At 39.4% G+C, this 15,894-nt stretch overlaps 1 protein-coding gene across 1 annotated transcript in view; it reads left to right on the plus strand.

Moving 5' to 3' along the window:
• Positions 1-15,445, plus strand: part of LOC124033855 (cadherin-8-like) — a 78,861-nt gene extending 63,416 nt beyond the window's left edge. Inside the window, exons 8-12 of the mRNA XM_046346225.1 lie at positions 7,488-7,624; positions 9,547-9,668; positions 10,289-10,406; positions 13,024-13,275; positions 13,397-15,445. Coding sequence (XP_046202181.1) covers positions 7,488-7,624; positions 9,547-9,668; positions 10,289-10,406; positions 13,024-13,275; positions 13,397-13,884 — 1,117 coding nt within the window. The 3' untranslated portion in view covers positions 13,885-15,445. The remainder of the gene's footprint in view (positions 1-7,487; positions 7,625-9,546; positions 9,669-10,288; positions 10,407-13,023; positions 13,276-13,396) is intronic.
• Positions 15,446-15,894: the final 449 nt, after the last annotated feature.

The raw sequence follows: 15,894 nt of genomic DNA on the forward strand, positions 1-15,894 counted from the left end.
GAAATTTTTTAAATAAATATTTTAGAATTGTTAGATGACACTTTCCTGACACAATTGTCTAAATTGACGGGTCATGGGTTGGAAATGCTATAAACACCCCCATGCCACACCTGGCTAATTGGATGGGTCATGTAATAATCGGGCCGAAGTGGGGTCTTTCGTTTAGACATATAGCTAGCTACCTAGCTAGCTAGCTAAACAATGAACCGAAATAATCCCAATTTATACAAGACAAATATTGTAATAGCTGTAGTATGAATCTGCAGGTAGCTAAAGCTAACAAACTAGGTTCAATATTAGCTAGTAAACATTAGGCTATAACTAGCAATGCACATTGATTTCTGATTCAAATAATATTACTACACAGATCATACACGTAACGTCAGCTAGCAAGCCAGCAAGCTAACGTTTGCTAGCTTTAACTTGCAATAAAAACGACTTTCTGAAACTTATATCTGAAAATGTAGCTAGACCCTTACCCGTATACATGGATGAAAGCTTCAGGGCAGACTGGAAGCATTTAACTCAGTTTTGTTTGTAGCTACATCTTGTTTGGCCAGCGTTGTATCAGGTCACTCCGGGTCACACTGACCGTGGCGTGTGCATAAAGTTGCCCATCACTTTTTCCAACTGATTTGTCGATCGAGCCTGCTAAATTCAGGGCGTCAATGTTGTTGAGAAAAGTAGCAACATTTTTGTAGTTCTTGATGGCTAACATTTTATCTTTCAAAAACGGCGTGGTAGAAAAGACTGTCAACACATACTGAACAGCTCACGTTATAGACAGAAGCATTCTACATGGCAGACCTATCCAAACTCATCTCTCGGCATGTCCAGCCCATCCATTATCTCAGCTAATCATGGCTAGCCGGAAGGTCTCCGACTTTTTCCATGGCTAAACCAACTTGGCTCGTAATTTAACTATTTTATTCCAATTTATGGATGGAATCCAAGTTAGTTATTAAGGCACATCAAAGTTCACATGTTCCAGAAGACATTTTTGCCAAAAATGCATTTAGATAAAAAATGTATGTTTACATTCAAATGCTGCTCCTGTGAAGTAGTGATGTGCAACATACGCCTAGTTTCCTGAAATGAGTCACAAATCGGCTTAATAACAAGTCACATAATATGTTGCATGGACTCACTCTATGTGCAGTAGTCATTTTTGAATGAGTTCTGTATTTCATTTTTGAATGACTACCTCATCTCTGTACCCCACACATACAATTACCTGTAAGGTCCCTCAGTTGAGCAATGAATTGTGAGCTACTCATGGGTGGGCTGAGAGATACTGGTAGCTCGTCATCAACCTGTTGGAGACCCATGATCTAGAGTCTAGACTCTAGAGCAGGGATGGGGAACTTGCCTTCCATTTGTAGGGATTCAGTTAAAGTCCAATGCAGCAGTTTTCATCTCAATATCAAAGTGTTTATTGGTAACAATGAAGCACCTTACTGTGATTGTTTTAAATTCAATTGGTCAGACATAGCAGTTTCTCAAAAAATAATTTTGCAAGGACTGTCTGGGAGTGGTCTGAGTAGGGGGGGGGACTGAAAACTACATTTTATTGGCAGAGGGGTTTGGAATTCTCTTTCTTATTTGTCTATTATCTGATTTATGTCACCAGGCATAACTGGTGATGTCACCAGGTAGGCCAAAACTTAGATTGAAAAAATAGATTGAAATTTCAGGTGGTCTTTTCAAACAGCTCTTACACTAATGCCCCAACCCCCATCAACATTGCCCATCCCTGCTCTATAACCTACCCTACATACAAAGTACGAGGATACATATGCAAATACAATTGTAGGCAGGTTTTTGTTGTTGTTCAAGAGCACTAAAAGGGCATTATCATCATTTTCACAATTTCAGTTATATTTCGACCAAAAGTCAAGACATTTTCCCTGTAGGTTTTCATGATGTGTCAGATCTATAATCTACCTCTTATGTCACTTCTATTCTGTAAAGTCTTCTATTTTCTCTCCTTGAGATTCTATCATTTTAAAGTGATCTATTTACATTATTTTAAGTGTAATTTTGAATATGCGGTAACGTGTCATCGTAGTACTGTCTCTCAGAGACCCCATGAAGAGACAACCAATGGAAGTCTCATCCTGTTTTTATCATGCTGTAATTAGCATACTGTCTTTGTATGTTGCCACAAAGTGTTACATTCTCATTGTAAGGTAGCACCAGGCAGAGGATGCCCAGACAAACATTATCCTTGACATACAATGCTTTGGATAGAGTGCCTGTCTATGGAGTGATAATAAGCAGTGTTGTGACCATCGTAGAGGTAATAGGCTGAACATTGTTAGCCTTAGCTAACCTTAGCCTGAGCCTGATCTCATAGTCTAGACAAAACCAGGTAGATGCGAATGTCTAGCAACCTGGAGGTTGCATATTTGAAACTCATCACGGACAAGTTTAGCATTTTAGCTAATTAGCAACTTTGCAACTACTTATTACTTTTTAGCTACTTTGCAACTACTAGCATGTTAGCTAACCATTCCCCTTCCCATTATCATAACCTTAACCATTTAACCTAATTCCTAACCTAAACCCTAATCTTGTCCCCAACTCCTAGCCTAGCTAACATTATCATCCAAGCTAATGTTAGCATTAACAACCTAGCCACAATAAATTAGTATTGGTATCATATCATAAAGTTTTGCAAAATATTAACATTGTACGAATTGCGATTCGGAACATATCATACAAATTGTCATTTGGATTCTATAATACGAAATAGATGATGGACATCCACAAATTTACACCATATGAAATGTAACATATCATACTGAATGGAGGGAGACAGATTTACATTTACTATGTTACGTCTACCCCTGAATCCAGGTTGTGAGTAAAACACTCTCACACCGAAACGACTCACAGTCTCTCAGTCTGACCAGGATGACTCAAGGCCTGGTTCCTCACTTAGACCTCAACCCTCAAGCTATACTTTATGCATTCAAACAAGGTTTCAGGTGGACTTCATAAAATGCAACACAATTCCTTCAGCATCCTCCCATACTCATTCATATATCCTTATGTGCATATGTACATGTCCTTTATCCCCTTACACTGTGTATAAGACAGTAGTTTAGGAATTGTTAGTTAGATTACTTGTTGGTTACTACTGCATTGTCGGAACTAGAAGCACAAGCATTTCGCTACACTCGCATTAACATCTGCTAACCAAGTGTATGTGACAAATGAAATTGGATTTGATTTGATTTGATATACTCTGTGAATATGATTTTATTCTTGAATTATCATTATGCTCCAGACCTTGGGCGTTACATGGACACTATTGCTTTGAAGGCTAATGTAAGAGCCAATCAAGGGTCTCATTACAGTACCTGGTATTGATGATGCCTTTTAATAATACATTATGGTTAACCTAGGTAGTTGCTCAAAACACCATGTAGAGAAACATTTGTACATTGGTGGAGTTGAGTGGGACATGCACACAGCACTGAGGGTTTAGAGGAGGATCATAGGACTACAAAAGTTTATGGGTAATGAGAGCCAGGTCTGTCAGGTGACTGTGTAAGCTTGTCTGCCTTTCTTCAGGCTCCGCTACATCATTTACTTACCTTGACAGCTGACATGTTGCAAATGTTAATACAAGGAGTCATGTAAAAGAGATTATGTAAAATGAATGTAAATTTAATGTCAAGTAGACTTTCTTGTCGAGAAACAAGTTCAGGACATGTTCAGGGAAAACAGGAATACATCTGTCCTTACAAAGAGCTGGTTAGCATGCGGAGGCCAGCGAAATTAGTTCTACATCTGTGATCCTCCCAATAGAATTACTGACCTTATATAAGACAGAAATGTCATACATTTGTTCTCTGTCTCACACTCACACATATTACTGGCTTTATGGCTTTATAACCAGCACATTTTAACTATCACTTATAACATTCCTGTTTGTGACCCGGAGAACAGCTTAGTAAATGTAGCTTACAAAGTGTTCAAACCTAAAATAATATTAAGACAGTATTTAAAAGTTATAAATGTCATATGATTGAATGAGAAAGATGTGTTTAGGGGAGGGCTGCCCAATGTAATTTGAGTCAGGTAGTGAAGGAGTGAAAAGTATCAGGTGCTAATTTGCATCGTCCTTTCCCGGCATTGTATTTTTCACATCCAGTGGTCCGCTCCCAAACACATCCTCACACCTTTGACAGTCAGCACCCATCTCTTGCAAGGAACATCTGATAATTGTATTTGCTTTAATTCTTTTCACATCACATTGTCAGTTTGATTGACACGTGGCAGAACATTTCAGGGTCGGTCTCCCTCCACGTGAAGCTGTCAAAGCCTGCCTAGAATCCACTCCTTCTCCTGGAGACTTCTCCCAGGTGGTTTGGGCTGTCTGCCTGTCTTGAAAGTGCTCTGCGTCTGTAGAGGAGTCCTCCTGGACCTCCCGCCTGTCGTCTGAGGATTTACACCATTTCATAAAAAATAAAAAATAAAATGTCATGGCTCAATACATCTCCCACAGTTGGAATCTACGGCAATGGCTTATTTATTTCATTTTGTGTTAGCTCGTTGCTTTCATTATTATTATTATTTGGTCATTGTTGTTTTTTTTCTCCCCTATTTCTCATGCAGAAAATACATGGGTCTGTCAACAGGTCTGTGCTGATAGGGATGAGCAGTTCCACAGTGAAGTAGGATGAGACCCAAGGTCGTGTGTAAAGGGAGATGGGGTTGGGAGGGTGGTTGGAGGAGGTTTGCAAAGCACATTGGAGAATTAGATTACTGAAAAAGCAAGGCATTGGCCACACTTTTGACTTGCTTTGAGAGGGGCTATGTTTACAGGGAGGGGCATTTAGTTCAAAGGGATATACATGTATGTTCTGTGTGTCATTGAGTGCATTCAAATAATGAATGCATGCATTCACATGCATATGTGACTCACCACCTGGATTCTGTCTTATATAGCAACATTTCAAATTGTGTTTTTATTTTATTTTTACATTCGATAAAGGTAGAGACTCAAAATGGTATATCATACTGCATTTCTGAGGAACAATGGGACAGTAATTCTGCTTTGAAAGTTGATAAACTTGTTAACTCACTTTTCAGAAAATGGCCTTTGAATGTTTTGGTATCTGGTGAAGAGTTATTTGTCTACACCCATTCAGCATCGTTCACATCCTCTTAAGCTTGAGCCCCACCCATCTTTTTTCACCCTCAGAGTGTGCAGAGCACACACTTGAAGCTCTGGCCGATGATTTATTTACCTATGGATAACATGAAAACAGCCTAACCAGCTATGCTGGCAACAATTGCATTTCGCTTCTTTGCAGAAGTTTACCGGCACCGGCCGTATTCAATGAGTGATGTTCACTTTAGCTTAAGACATATACAGTTGAAGTTGGAAGTTCATATTAACCTTAGCCAAATACATTCAAACTCAGTTTTTCACAATTCCTGACATTTAATACTAGTAAAAAATGATCTGCATTAGGTCAGTTAGGATCACCACTTTATTTTAAGAATGTGAAATGTCAGAATAATAGTGGAGAGAATGATTTATTTCAGCTTTTATTTCTTTCATCACATTCCCAATGGGTCAGAAGTTTACATTACACTCAATTAGTATTTTGAAGCATTGCCTTTAAATTTTTTAACTTGCTTCAAATGTTTCGGGAAGCCCTTCACAAGCTTGCCACAATAAGTTGGGTGAAGTTTGGCATAGTGCTCATGATGCCATTTATTTTGTGAAAAGCCCCAGTCCCTCCTGCAGCAAAGCACCCCCACAACATGATGCTGCCACCCCCGTGCTTCACGGTTGGGATGGTTTTCTTTGGCTTGCAAGCCTACCCCTTTTCCTCCTCATTATGGCCAAACAGTTCTATTTTTGTTTCATCAGACCAGAGGACATTTTTCTAAAAGTATGATCTTTGTCCCCATGTGCAGTTGCAAACCGTAGTCCGGCTTTTTTATGGCGGTTTTGGAGCAGTGGCTTCTTCCTTGCTGAGCGGCCTTTCAGGTTATGTCAATATAGGACTCATTTTACTGTGGATATAGATACTTTTGTACTTATTTCCTCCAGCATCTTTACAAGGTCCTTTGCTGTTGTTCTGGGATAGATTTGCACTTTTCTCACCAACATACTTTAATCTCTAGGAGACAGGATGCATCTCCTTCCTGAGCGGTATGACGGCTGTGTAGTCCCATGGTGTTTATACTTGCGTACAATTGTTTGTACAGATGAATGTGGTACCTTCAGGTATTTGGAAATTGCTCCCAAGGATGAACCAGACTTTTTTCTGAGGTCTTGGTTGATATCATTTGATTTTCCCATGAAGTCAAGCAAAGAGGCACTGAGTTTGAAGTTAGGCCTTGAAATACATCCTCAATTGACTCAAATTATGTCAATTAGCCTATCAGAAGCTTCTAAAGCCATGACATGATTTTCTGGAATTTTCCAAGCTGTTGAAAGGTACAGTCAACTTAGTGTATATACATTTCTGACCCACTGGAGTTGTGATACAGTGAATTATAAGTGAAATAATCTGTCTTTAAACAATTGTTGGAAAAATTACTTGTGTCATGCACAAAGTAGAGTTCCTTTCTGAAAGCGTTTGAGGAATTGGCAACACACAATGCATTGTGACAAATCCAGGTCTAAAGTTACAATGATTTTAGAAATCCATATAAATATGAACTTGAGGCTTTTTTAATGGTCAATGTTTCATCATGTTGTTGCTATTGGTGAGGTTGTTGAATTATATATAAGGTTGTTGCCCTTGAAGTGCTCCTTCCGTCTTGCTTCAATCCACAGTACAGGGACATCAGAGTAAACGAGGATTGGTCGATTTGGATTTGAATTTAAATGCAACTTTACATTGTATCCCTTCTACCTTGTGACTTTCCCACCCCTCCTTAGATTGAACCCTGTGAAGTTTTCAAACGAGGTCAAGGTAAAGTCAAAAGGAAAGGAGAGAATGTAAAGAAGGATGATGGTGCTGATCCTGCTGGGCCCTGCAGACTTCACTAATCAAAAAATTTAAAATAAAAGGTTATTTGTCACGTGCGCCGAATACAACAGGTGTAGACATTACAGTGAAATGCTTACTTACAGGCTCTAACCAATAGTGTGGAGAGAAAAAAAGTATGTGTGTGTGTGGGTAAGTAAAGAAATAAAACAACAGTAAATTACCTACTTGTAGGGAGGGGAACATTAAGGAGCCACTGTTTGGAGACCAAACCAGACTCACGTCCACTTTAGTTTTTAAAGAGCCTCCTAAACCGTATTGTGCTTTAATGTCTTCTCTTGCTAATCTGAGGCCTGTAATTAATCCTTTGTTTATAATTGAATTCCTACTGTTTTTCCCATACATTCATCCACGGGAACCTCTTGATGGATACGTCTCCATTAGTCAGTGCACCCAAGGGATTATCGAGAACGGTTAGTTGTGTGCTGCATGTAGAACTTCTCACGATTTACTCTTTTTTTGTAGGTACTTTATTGATCGCCACACCGATCTGGAGAGGCAGTTCAATATTAATGTAGATGATGGGAAAATAACGTTGGCCAAACCGCTGGACCGAGAGACAGATATGTGGCACAACATCACAGTAACAGCCACTGAAATCAGTAAGTAACATTTCCAATAGATATTTCTAAACGCTGTTTGTGGTCTACTACATAATTAACTAAATTCAATTTCCCTTTCAAATCAGTGAAATGATGAAGGACAAGTGTAAACTCAGGGGGAAGACAGCTGCTTGTGAACATTCAGATCTGTTTACTAACACAGTTTGAACAACTTCATTGCTGCCTCCGACAAAGGACTGACTGGCTTTCATAATCCTCGATAAAATAGTCTCGCACTTGTAACCTATCTGATGTTAATGGCCGTAGTGTGGTACAAATAATTAGAGTTTGAATTCACAGGGGTGGAAAATATGTTAATCTGCAGAATTTTGATTGAATTAAACAGCTCAGTAGTCAATTTGTGGAAGTGCGAGTACATTTGAAGAAGTATCAAATAAACAGTTGTAAAGACAAAATACCGACATTGTATGCGCCAATGCCAGCTTCCATTACAGATACAGCAACATCTGTGATCCAGGAAACTGACTGACTATACAACATATTTGAGGTAGTACTACAAACAACTCAAACCATGTGTAAAACTATATTTGCATACATATTGTTTCAGGGGGACTGTATGTTGCGGTGAAATAACATATACACCTTGAAGCTATTGAATGAGAAATGTACAATACTTGTAACTTGCTGTCCCTCACCTTTCATAATCAAAGTGAAACACACTAATTGCCACAAGCATTAAAAAAATGCTGTAGAGCATACATTCGTGGCATGTTACTGTAAATGCAATGTGTCTCTGTTGATATTCATGCTAGCTTTGTCAAGCCTGGTCTTATACATCTCCCTGTGCTTTTCATGACTTTTGCTAAACTGACTGTGACTCAAGACAGCAGCATCACTGAACACACTTAATAGAAATTTACCAAAATAAATATGTCTGTTTACTATTCTTTGTGGATTGGAGGCAAGCAGGAATCCTCTCTGGCGTGAAGAGGAAGAATTGCATTCCCAGTCCAATTCCGTTGTCATTTGCCACCCAAACGGTGTGGCGTTCTGCTGCTTGCACCAGTTGACATCTGACTAATCAGATGGCAATGCTTGATGTGGTGGAGTGAAAGTCACATTAACAGAGCACAAGGAAAACGTGGACACTTCTTTTTTTTCCCCACTCTGTCCATCTATCACCTTCTAGCAAACTGTCTATTTTAGTTTCTCTCTGTTTCCCACTCTTTTTCTCCTCTCTTATGCTCACCTCTGGGCATTTTGTCCTGAAGCATTCTTAAAATTAAGTGTAGAATCCTCCACCTACTGGAGTATTATGTGAGTCAGCTAAAGGTGTGCTTATATCACAACCATGTATCTCACAACCATATATCAAAAACATTTTCTGTTTTTTATGTGACAATATGCATCATGTACATCATTGTTTTGAATGTTAGCTATCAGTATGGTCTCACAAACATACAAAGAAAGGAAAGTTGTCAACAGCCAGAGCGACATCTATTGCTCTATGGACCAAATGAATATCTCCAAGATAGTGGTTGCAACACTTAAATACAATAATTTATCTCAAAAGGGACTGTCAATTACAGGCGATGAATAATCCCAATAAAAATCAAATCTAATTAAATGGCCCTTTATTATCTTTTTAGACTTCTGCTGCCGTTGATTCATTAATATGCATTTTTTTTAACCCTCATGCATAAAACATGAGCTTGTTCAGGGGATTTCAAAAGCACTTTGAATGTGATTTTTTTTTCTCATCACTCCTGTTTTGCATTCTTGATATCAGCTAAAACTCAGATTGATGTGGCTTCTCATCTGTCTTTATCAGCCTAGGGAATTAAATAAAATAACAGAAAAAAATGTATCTGGGTCATGAAATTTACCTGGGATTTAATTTCCCGCTGTACAGTATCCAATGTTATTGTATTCATTGTCTGATGTTGGGTTTTGTTTATCAGGAAACCACAGCCAGATATCACGGGCTATCGTGGCCATCCGAGTGCTGGACATAAATGACAACGCCCCAGAGTTTGCGACGGAATACGAGGCTTTCCTCTGTGAAAATGGCAAACCTGGCCAGGTACGGGGCATTCATCAAGGCTGTCATTGTTGTCTCCCCCTGCATCTCCTCAGTAATGATCACCCATGGTGAATTATAGCCTATTTATTTCAATGGGAAAGTACAGAGGCAGGAGTGTGGCCTTTCTCTGAGACTCCTCCCCTGACACAACACACAGAGACTGAGGGAAAATGAGAGCAGTCAGCATTGATCAGAGTGAATCATAATTCAGAATTGTCTTTCATGTCCTCCTCCAGATGGCACAATGGATCTCTGGCCAAAATTCTGCACAAGTGCTTTGCATTCTCCTTCACATCAATCCTATTCATTCAGACAACTACAATAAAATAAAAACACACCAATGACCAAGATAGCTGAATTTTCGTTTCTAATCAATCACAGACATACAGCTTGATAAGAACTATGATGGCAGATAAATAGATGAACCCAGGAACCAAAAGTGTGCCAGATGAGACAGCACCACATATAACAATTTCAAATTCCTGGAATGAATGGAGGATATTTGTCATTTTCTCTGAGCCAATGTCACGGTCAGGCTTTTTGTGATGGCAAAAATAAAGTAATGGATGACCTCTCTCTCTAATGGCATTGGGCTCCTCTCTTTCTGTCTGTTTCCACAGGTGATACAGACGGTCAGTGCTGTCGACAAGGATGACCCAATACAGGGACACTACTTTGAATACCGCCTCATCCCAGAGATGCTAAACAATCCTAATTTCACGATAAAAAACAATGGAGGTAAGGACAGAACGTGAGAGAGAATGACAAAAAAAATGTCTTCTATCCTGCGGCATATTAGTCCAATCGAAGATGAAATCTGGTTGGATTACCGTACCCAGTAGTTAGCAGATGCGCAATAGCCTGGTCATCAGCTACTTTTACTCCCCAGTGGATTTTGAAAGAAAGTCAATTAGTTGAATCCAAATAGTCTGCGGGTAGTCTTGCAGCTCAATGTAGGGTGACTTCCTGAGAGCTGTTGCCGCATGGCAGATGGCACTACATTTGTTTGCTAAATACGGTGATTGGTTTAGCAGGCTTTCTGGTCTACTATCTCCCCCTCCCCTGCTCTTTTCCATTACTCTCACTGAAGAGCCCACGCTCATCCTGATGTTGTTGCGTAATGTTTTCAAAGAGCTTGGGGCGAAGAATCTTCATCTGGTTCTGTCCGTCTGTTTTGATGCGAAGGCTGCAGGCAAGAGGAACTGCTGTGTCTAGTTGTTAGTAAAAGGAAAATATAGAATCAGGACATTAAATGCACCAGCCTCTTTATCTAAATGGAAACCTGCCACCATGGAAACAGGTGTATTAGGAGACAAATAGGATACGTTCCTGAATTTGTCATGCAAAAACCATAGGCAACATCGAAGCAATATATATATATTTTTTATAGATATCATTAAGATATGAATTAAACTGCTACAAACTAATACAAATATATACTTATCGCTAACAGTAGAGACAGGTTTTTACAAATTTGACGTTCACATTTTTTCAGCAAAAATGGGATAGTTTAAGAAGTCACTGTTCTTGTTAAAGTCTACACCTAGCTGTTATGAACTGTCAGTATTCGACATGAGAAATATAAGCACAGCACGTGTATGACTATTTCCATCTGCATACTGCAGGCAGAGCCACTCCAGCGAAGAGTAGTAGACCTTCTGAACCTGTGTGTGCTGGTTTGTTTGTGATGATGACTCTAATTGCAGTGAATGTGCTGTGGAGAGGATAGGGTTAGTTAGCCAGGGCTAGGGAACAGGGTCAGCCAGCTAGGATACGCTACTGCACACAAGCTGTTTAGGCTTTAACCTCATACTCTTAAGTTAAAATACCTCTGAGAAACTTTCAGGTATATATTGTGATCAATGTAATACTGCTGTATTGATTGCACTAAAGATTGACACGATAGGAACCAGCATTTTTCCAGATGCTCTTATCTAAAGCGACTTACAATAGTGAGTGCAAACATAATAATATTTTTTAGTACTGGTCTCCTGTGGGAATTGAACCCAAAACCCTGGCGTTGTAAGTGAAATGCTCTACCAACAGACGTACGCTGAGTCTACAAAACAAGACAGATTAACCAGGTAAAAACTATGATCCCTTATTGATGTCACCTGTTAAATCCACTTCAATCAGTGTCAATGAAGGGAAAGAGAGAGGTTAAATAAGGATTTTTAAGCCTTGAGACAATTGAGACGTGGACTGTGTGTGTCCCATTCAGAAGGTGAATAGGGAAGACAAAAGATTGAAGTGCCTTTGAATGGGGTATGGTAGTAGATACCAGGTGCACCGGTTTGAGAGGGTAAAGAACTGCCACGCTGCTGGGTTTTTTCACGTTCAATAGTTTCCTGTGTTTATCAAGAATGGTCCACCACCCAAAGGACATCCAGCCAACTTGACACGACTGTGGGATGCATTGGAGTCAACATGGACCAGCATCCCCGTGGAATGCTTTTGACATCTTGTAGTCCATACCCCGACACATTGAGGATGTTCTGAGGGCAAAGGGTGTGCAACTCAATATTAGGAAGGTATTCTTAATGTTTTCTACACTCTCTTTATACTGACTTACTGTATACTGGACAACTGTTGACCAGAGCCACATAGGGTTCAGCACATGTTGAATCAATATTATACATTTTTTCACACTTTTGGTATGAAGATGTTACAATGTGATGGACAACATGTTTCCTTTAGGCTTTATTGCTAATGTTTCACGTTTCTCTGCCATGCATTTCTCTGCCCAGACAGAGGGTAGACAATTGAACTTACCTTATTCATTTCCCATGTGAAGTGTTCTAAAAACACGTTTTCATTTGATCACGTGAGCTCATGTGAAGTTAATGTGATAACATGTGACAAGAAACATATTTTCTACTACACCGGCTTGAGTAGACTCTAACAGGAATAAAAGTGTTTGACAATATGTGTGTGAGTGGATATGATTAGCTAGATAATGAACACAGAGCTCACAGAAGTGTCATCAAAGAGCCCCTGGCACCGCTCAGCGTTGCCTTGTACCATCTTCTAAGTCAGTGTCACACTCACGTCGCTTCATTTCCACATCTTAGTAAGGGTATGACAAAATAGGGTTCAATCTCTTACAGAGTTCTGCTATTGGAATATGTTGAGGAGGAAGGTGACTGAAAGCCATCAACAGAATATACATCTGAGACCACAAACCACTTGGCAGCCAGTGCAACTGCTGTTTTTCTAGTGTCATCACCTCAACCTCATTTCATTTTTTCATTTTTTACTGGATTGCAAAACATTTTGGTTTGTCACTCTATGAAAAAACATGGTCTTACACAGCAGAAGCTAGTTTTTTTTTTACAACTACTTTCTCTCCCCACAGACAACTCCATCAGTGTTTTAGCCAAGCATGACACCTTCCGGCGCCAGAAACAGGAGATGTATTTCCTGCCCATAATTGTGACTGACAATGGAAATCCTCCAATGAGCAGCACTAACACGTTGACCATCCGGGTGTGTGGATGCAGCAGGGAGGGAATAGTCCAGTCATGCAACGTGGAGGCCTATGTCCTACCCATTGGCCTCAGCATGGGAGCTTTGATTGCCATTCTGGCCTGCATAATACTACTTTTAGGTAAGATAATACTGATACTTAATGCTATTTGATTACATCTGAAAAATAGACATGTAACAAAAATCTACAAACATTGTCTCTGTGAGAGCACATGACTTTGACATGTCCTCTTTTTCGGCAGTTATAGTGGTGCTGTTTGTGACGCTGAGAAGACACAAGAACAAGCCACTTATCATCAAAGATGACGAAGATGTGAGGGAGAACATCATCCGGTATGACGATGAGGGGGGTGGAGAAGAAGACACTGAGGCCTTCGACATTGCCACACTGCAGAACCCTGATGGAATCAATGGTTACCTGCCCCGCAAGGATATCAAGCCAGACCTGCAGTTCATGCCAAGGCAGAGTGGTGGCCCTAACGGTGTGGACGTGGATGAGTTCATCAATGTCAGACTCCACGAGGCGGACAACGACCCCACAGCCCCTCCCTACGACTCAATTCAGATCTATGGCTATGAGGGCCGGGGCTCCATTGCTGGGTCTCTGAGCTCCCTCGAGACTGCGTCCTCAGACTCAGACCAGAACTATGACTACCTCAGAGAGTGGGGTCCGCGTTTCAGAAGACTTGGGGAGCTCTACTCAGTGGGTGAAAGTGATAAGGAGACTTGACCTTTGATCAGCAGATACCCTTTGATTTTGTCCACATACTTGTGTATTATGCTAGGGTTTGCCGGCTTATAGAAACAGCTGTTTAAAAAAGGGGGCCACCTTTTGTACTCTTAGAGTGAAGTATAGCGTTCATCATCTATCACGTTAAGCGCTTTGTATTGTTGAGCCAAACTTAACAATGTCGATATATTAGGAGGTCTAGGATTCTTGTGGAGTGTAATTTAGATTCCGTTGTGGAGTGTCTAGCAGTATTTTGGGTATTTGTCATTCTCTGTGACTGCCAGAAGCATAAAGGCCTGGATTCTTGGTAGTTGCCTGATGAAAGAATAGAGGGATTGTGTGACGTTTTACAGCCTTCTTGGACAACATGGAGATTCAACCACAGAACAATTGTACTACTGAGTGGCCCTCATCTCAGACCTCTACCCACCACCCAGATAATCCGAGATAAAATAGGAAACTAAAAGAAAAAGCAATATTTGGTCTACAATACAATGTTGAATGTATGTATGATTTGAAAAAGCAAAATGAGAACCACTACAATATTGGCTTTAAAATGAATTTGTTTAGATATCATTTGATACCAGGTGGCCACATTTATAAACTGTCTGAGCCAGACAGCTTGCTTTATACAACTATTTGTAATTACACGCTCCAAGTGTGGTTTGCAAATATTATTAGCCTATAAAAGACTAAAGCGAAAGACAAAAAAAGAGAAATGTAGAAACTTTGAGGCCTTCTTTTTACAGAAGCAAGCATTAAATGCAATTGTATTCAAATGTTTTTTGAAAATGATCGTCTTGATTCTTCATTATCGTTGTATGATTCGTTTTTTATATATCTGTTCTTATTTGCGTTTGTTTCTGTGCTTCAGGTTATAAGTGAGTGAGAGTTTAGAATGATCCCTTTTCTCAACTGTTCTTTCCACCGCTGAAGCTATTTCATCACAGCTGAACTTGTTGTTTAGATATTGCTGTTAATAAAGTATACAGAGAACAGGAATTACTGAAAAGTAAAATATTGGATGGAAAGGTAACTTTTACCCATACAAAATGTATACTGTTTATCATTATTCTGTATACAGAGTTACCAGTGACCATTTAAGCACAATAGCTGGGATAATTTAATTGATGTGAATATTCGACCCCTCAATTTTCAATTTCATTTAGGAACCACTGGTAACAAAACCCATAAAAATAAAATACAGGCTCTTGCATATTGTGCTACACTGTATATTATTAGACAAAAAATACATGTACATAGTTACTGATAATATCCGTAGCTTTCATTGAGGTGGTAGGTTTTGTCTATGCACGTTAGCTCTTGCACATGAGAATCTAAAATGGCACTACAGCTGCGTGCATACTCAATTTGTACTGATACAGTATATGGCAGTTCTCAGTAGACTTAACAATATATATGAAATAGTGTAACATGCAGATCATATTTTCTACTGTGCTTTAATGCTTATAAATGTGTATGTTTAAGTATTCACTCCCTGTAATGTAATCTAAGATACCCTGTATTGTTTCCTACTTTGTGAAATATATTTTTATAAATATTGCTGAATGAGTTTGCCTTTCTTTAGCAGCTACAATGTTTGGAATAAGAGAGATTTGCATAGTTCCTACTTGAATTGTATATGTTAGTACCTATATCAACATGTCACATATCATATAATTAGAAATGATTTATTTGGTAGTTGATGCAATTAATTGTTTTGAAACCTACAGTCAGGGAAATTATTGGAACCCTTGATAAAGATGAGTCCAGAAGCCCCGAAACCCTTAGTATCTTGTTCAAGCAAGTTAGTATCTCACTGGAAAGACTAAATTGTTATTGTCTAATTAGGCCCCATTTGTGACTGACCGGCTCAAATCGGTCTTACGTAGCAAAATTTGAAATTGTGTTTCATACATTGGATAAGGTAGAGACTCAGAGCAACAAAATGGTATATCATACACTGCATTTGAGGAACAATGGGCAAGTAATTCTGCTTTGAAAGTTGAT

This window comes from Oncorhynchus gorbuscha, linkage group LG04 (assembly GCF_021184085.1).
Source record: "Oncorhynchus gorbuscha isolate QuinsamMale2020 ecotype Even-year linkage group LG04, OgorEven_v1.0, whole genome shotgun sequence".
NCBI classification, from domain to species: Eukaryota; Metazoa; Chordata; class Actinopteri; order Salmoniformes; family Salmonidae; genus Oncorhynchus; species Oncorhynchus gorbuscha.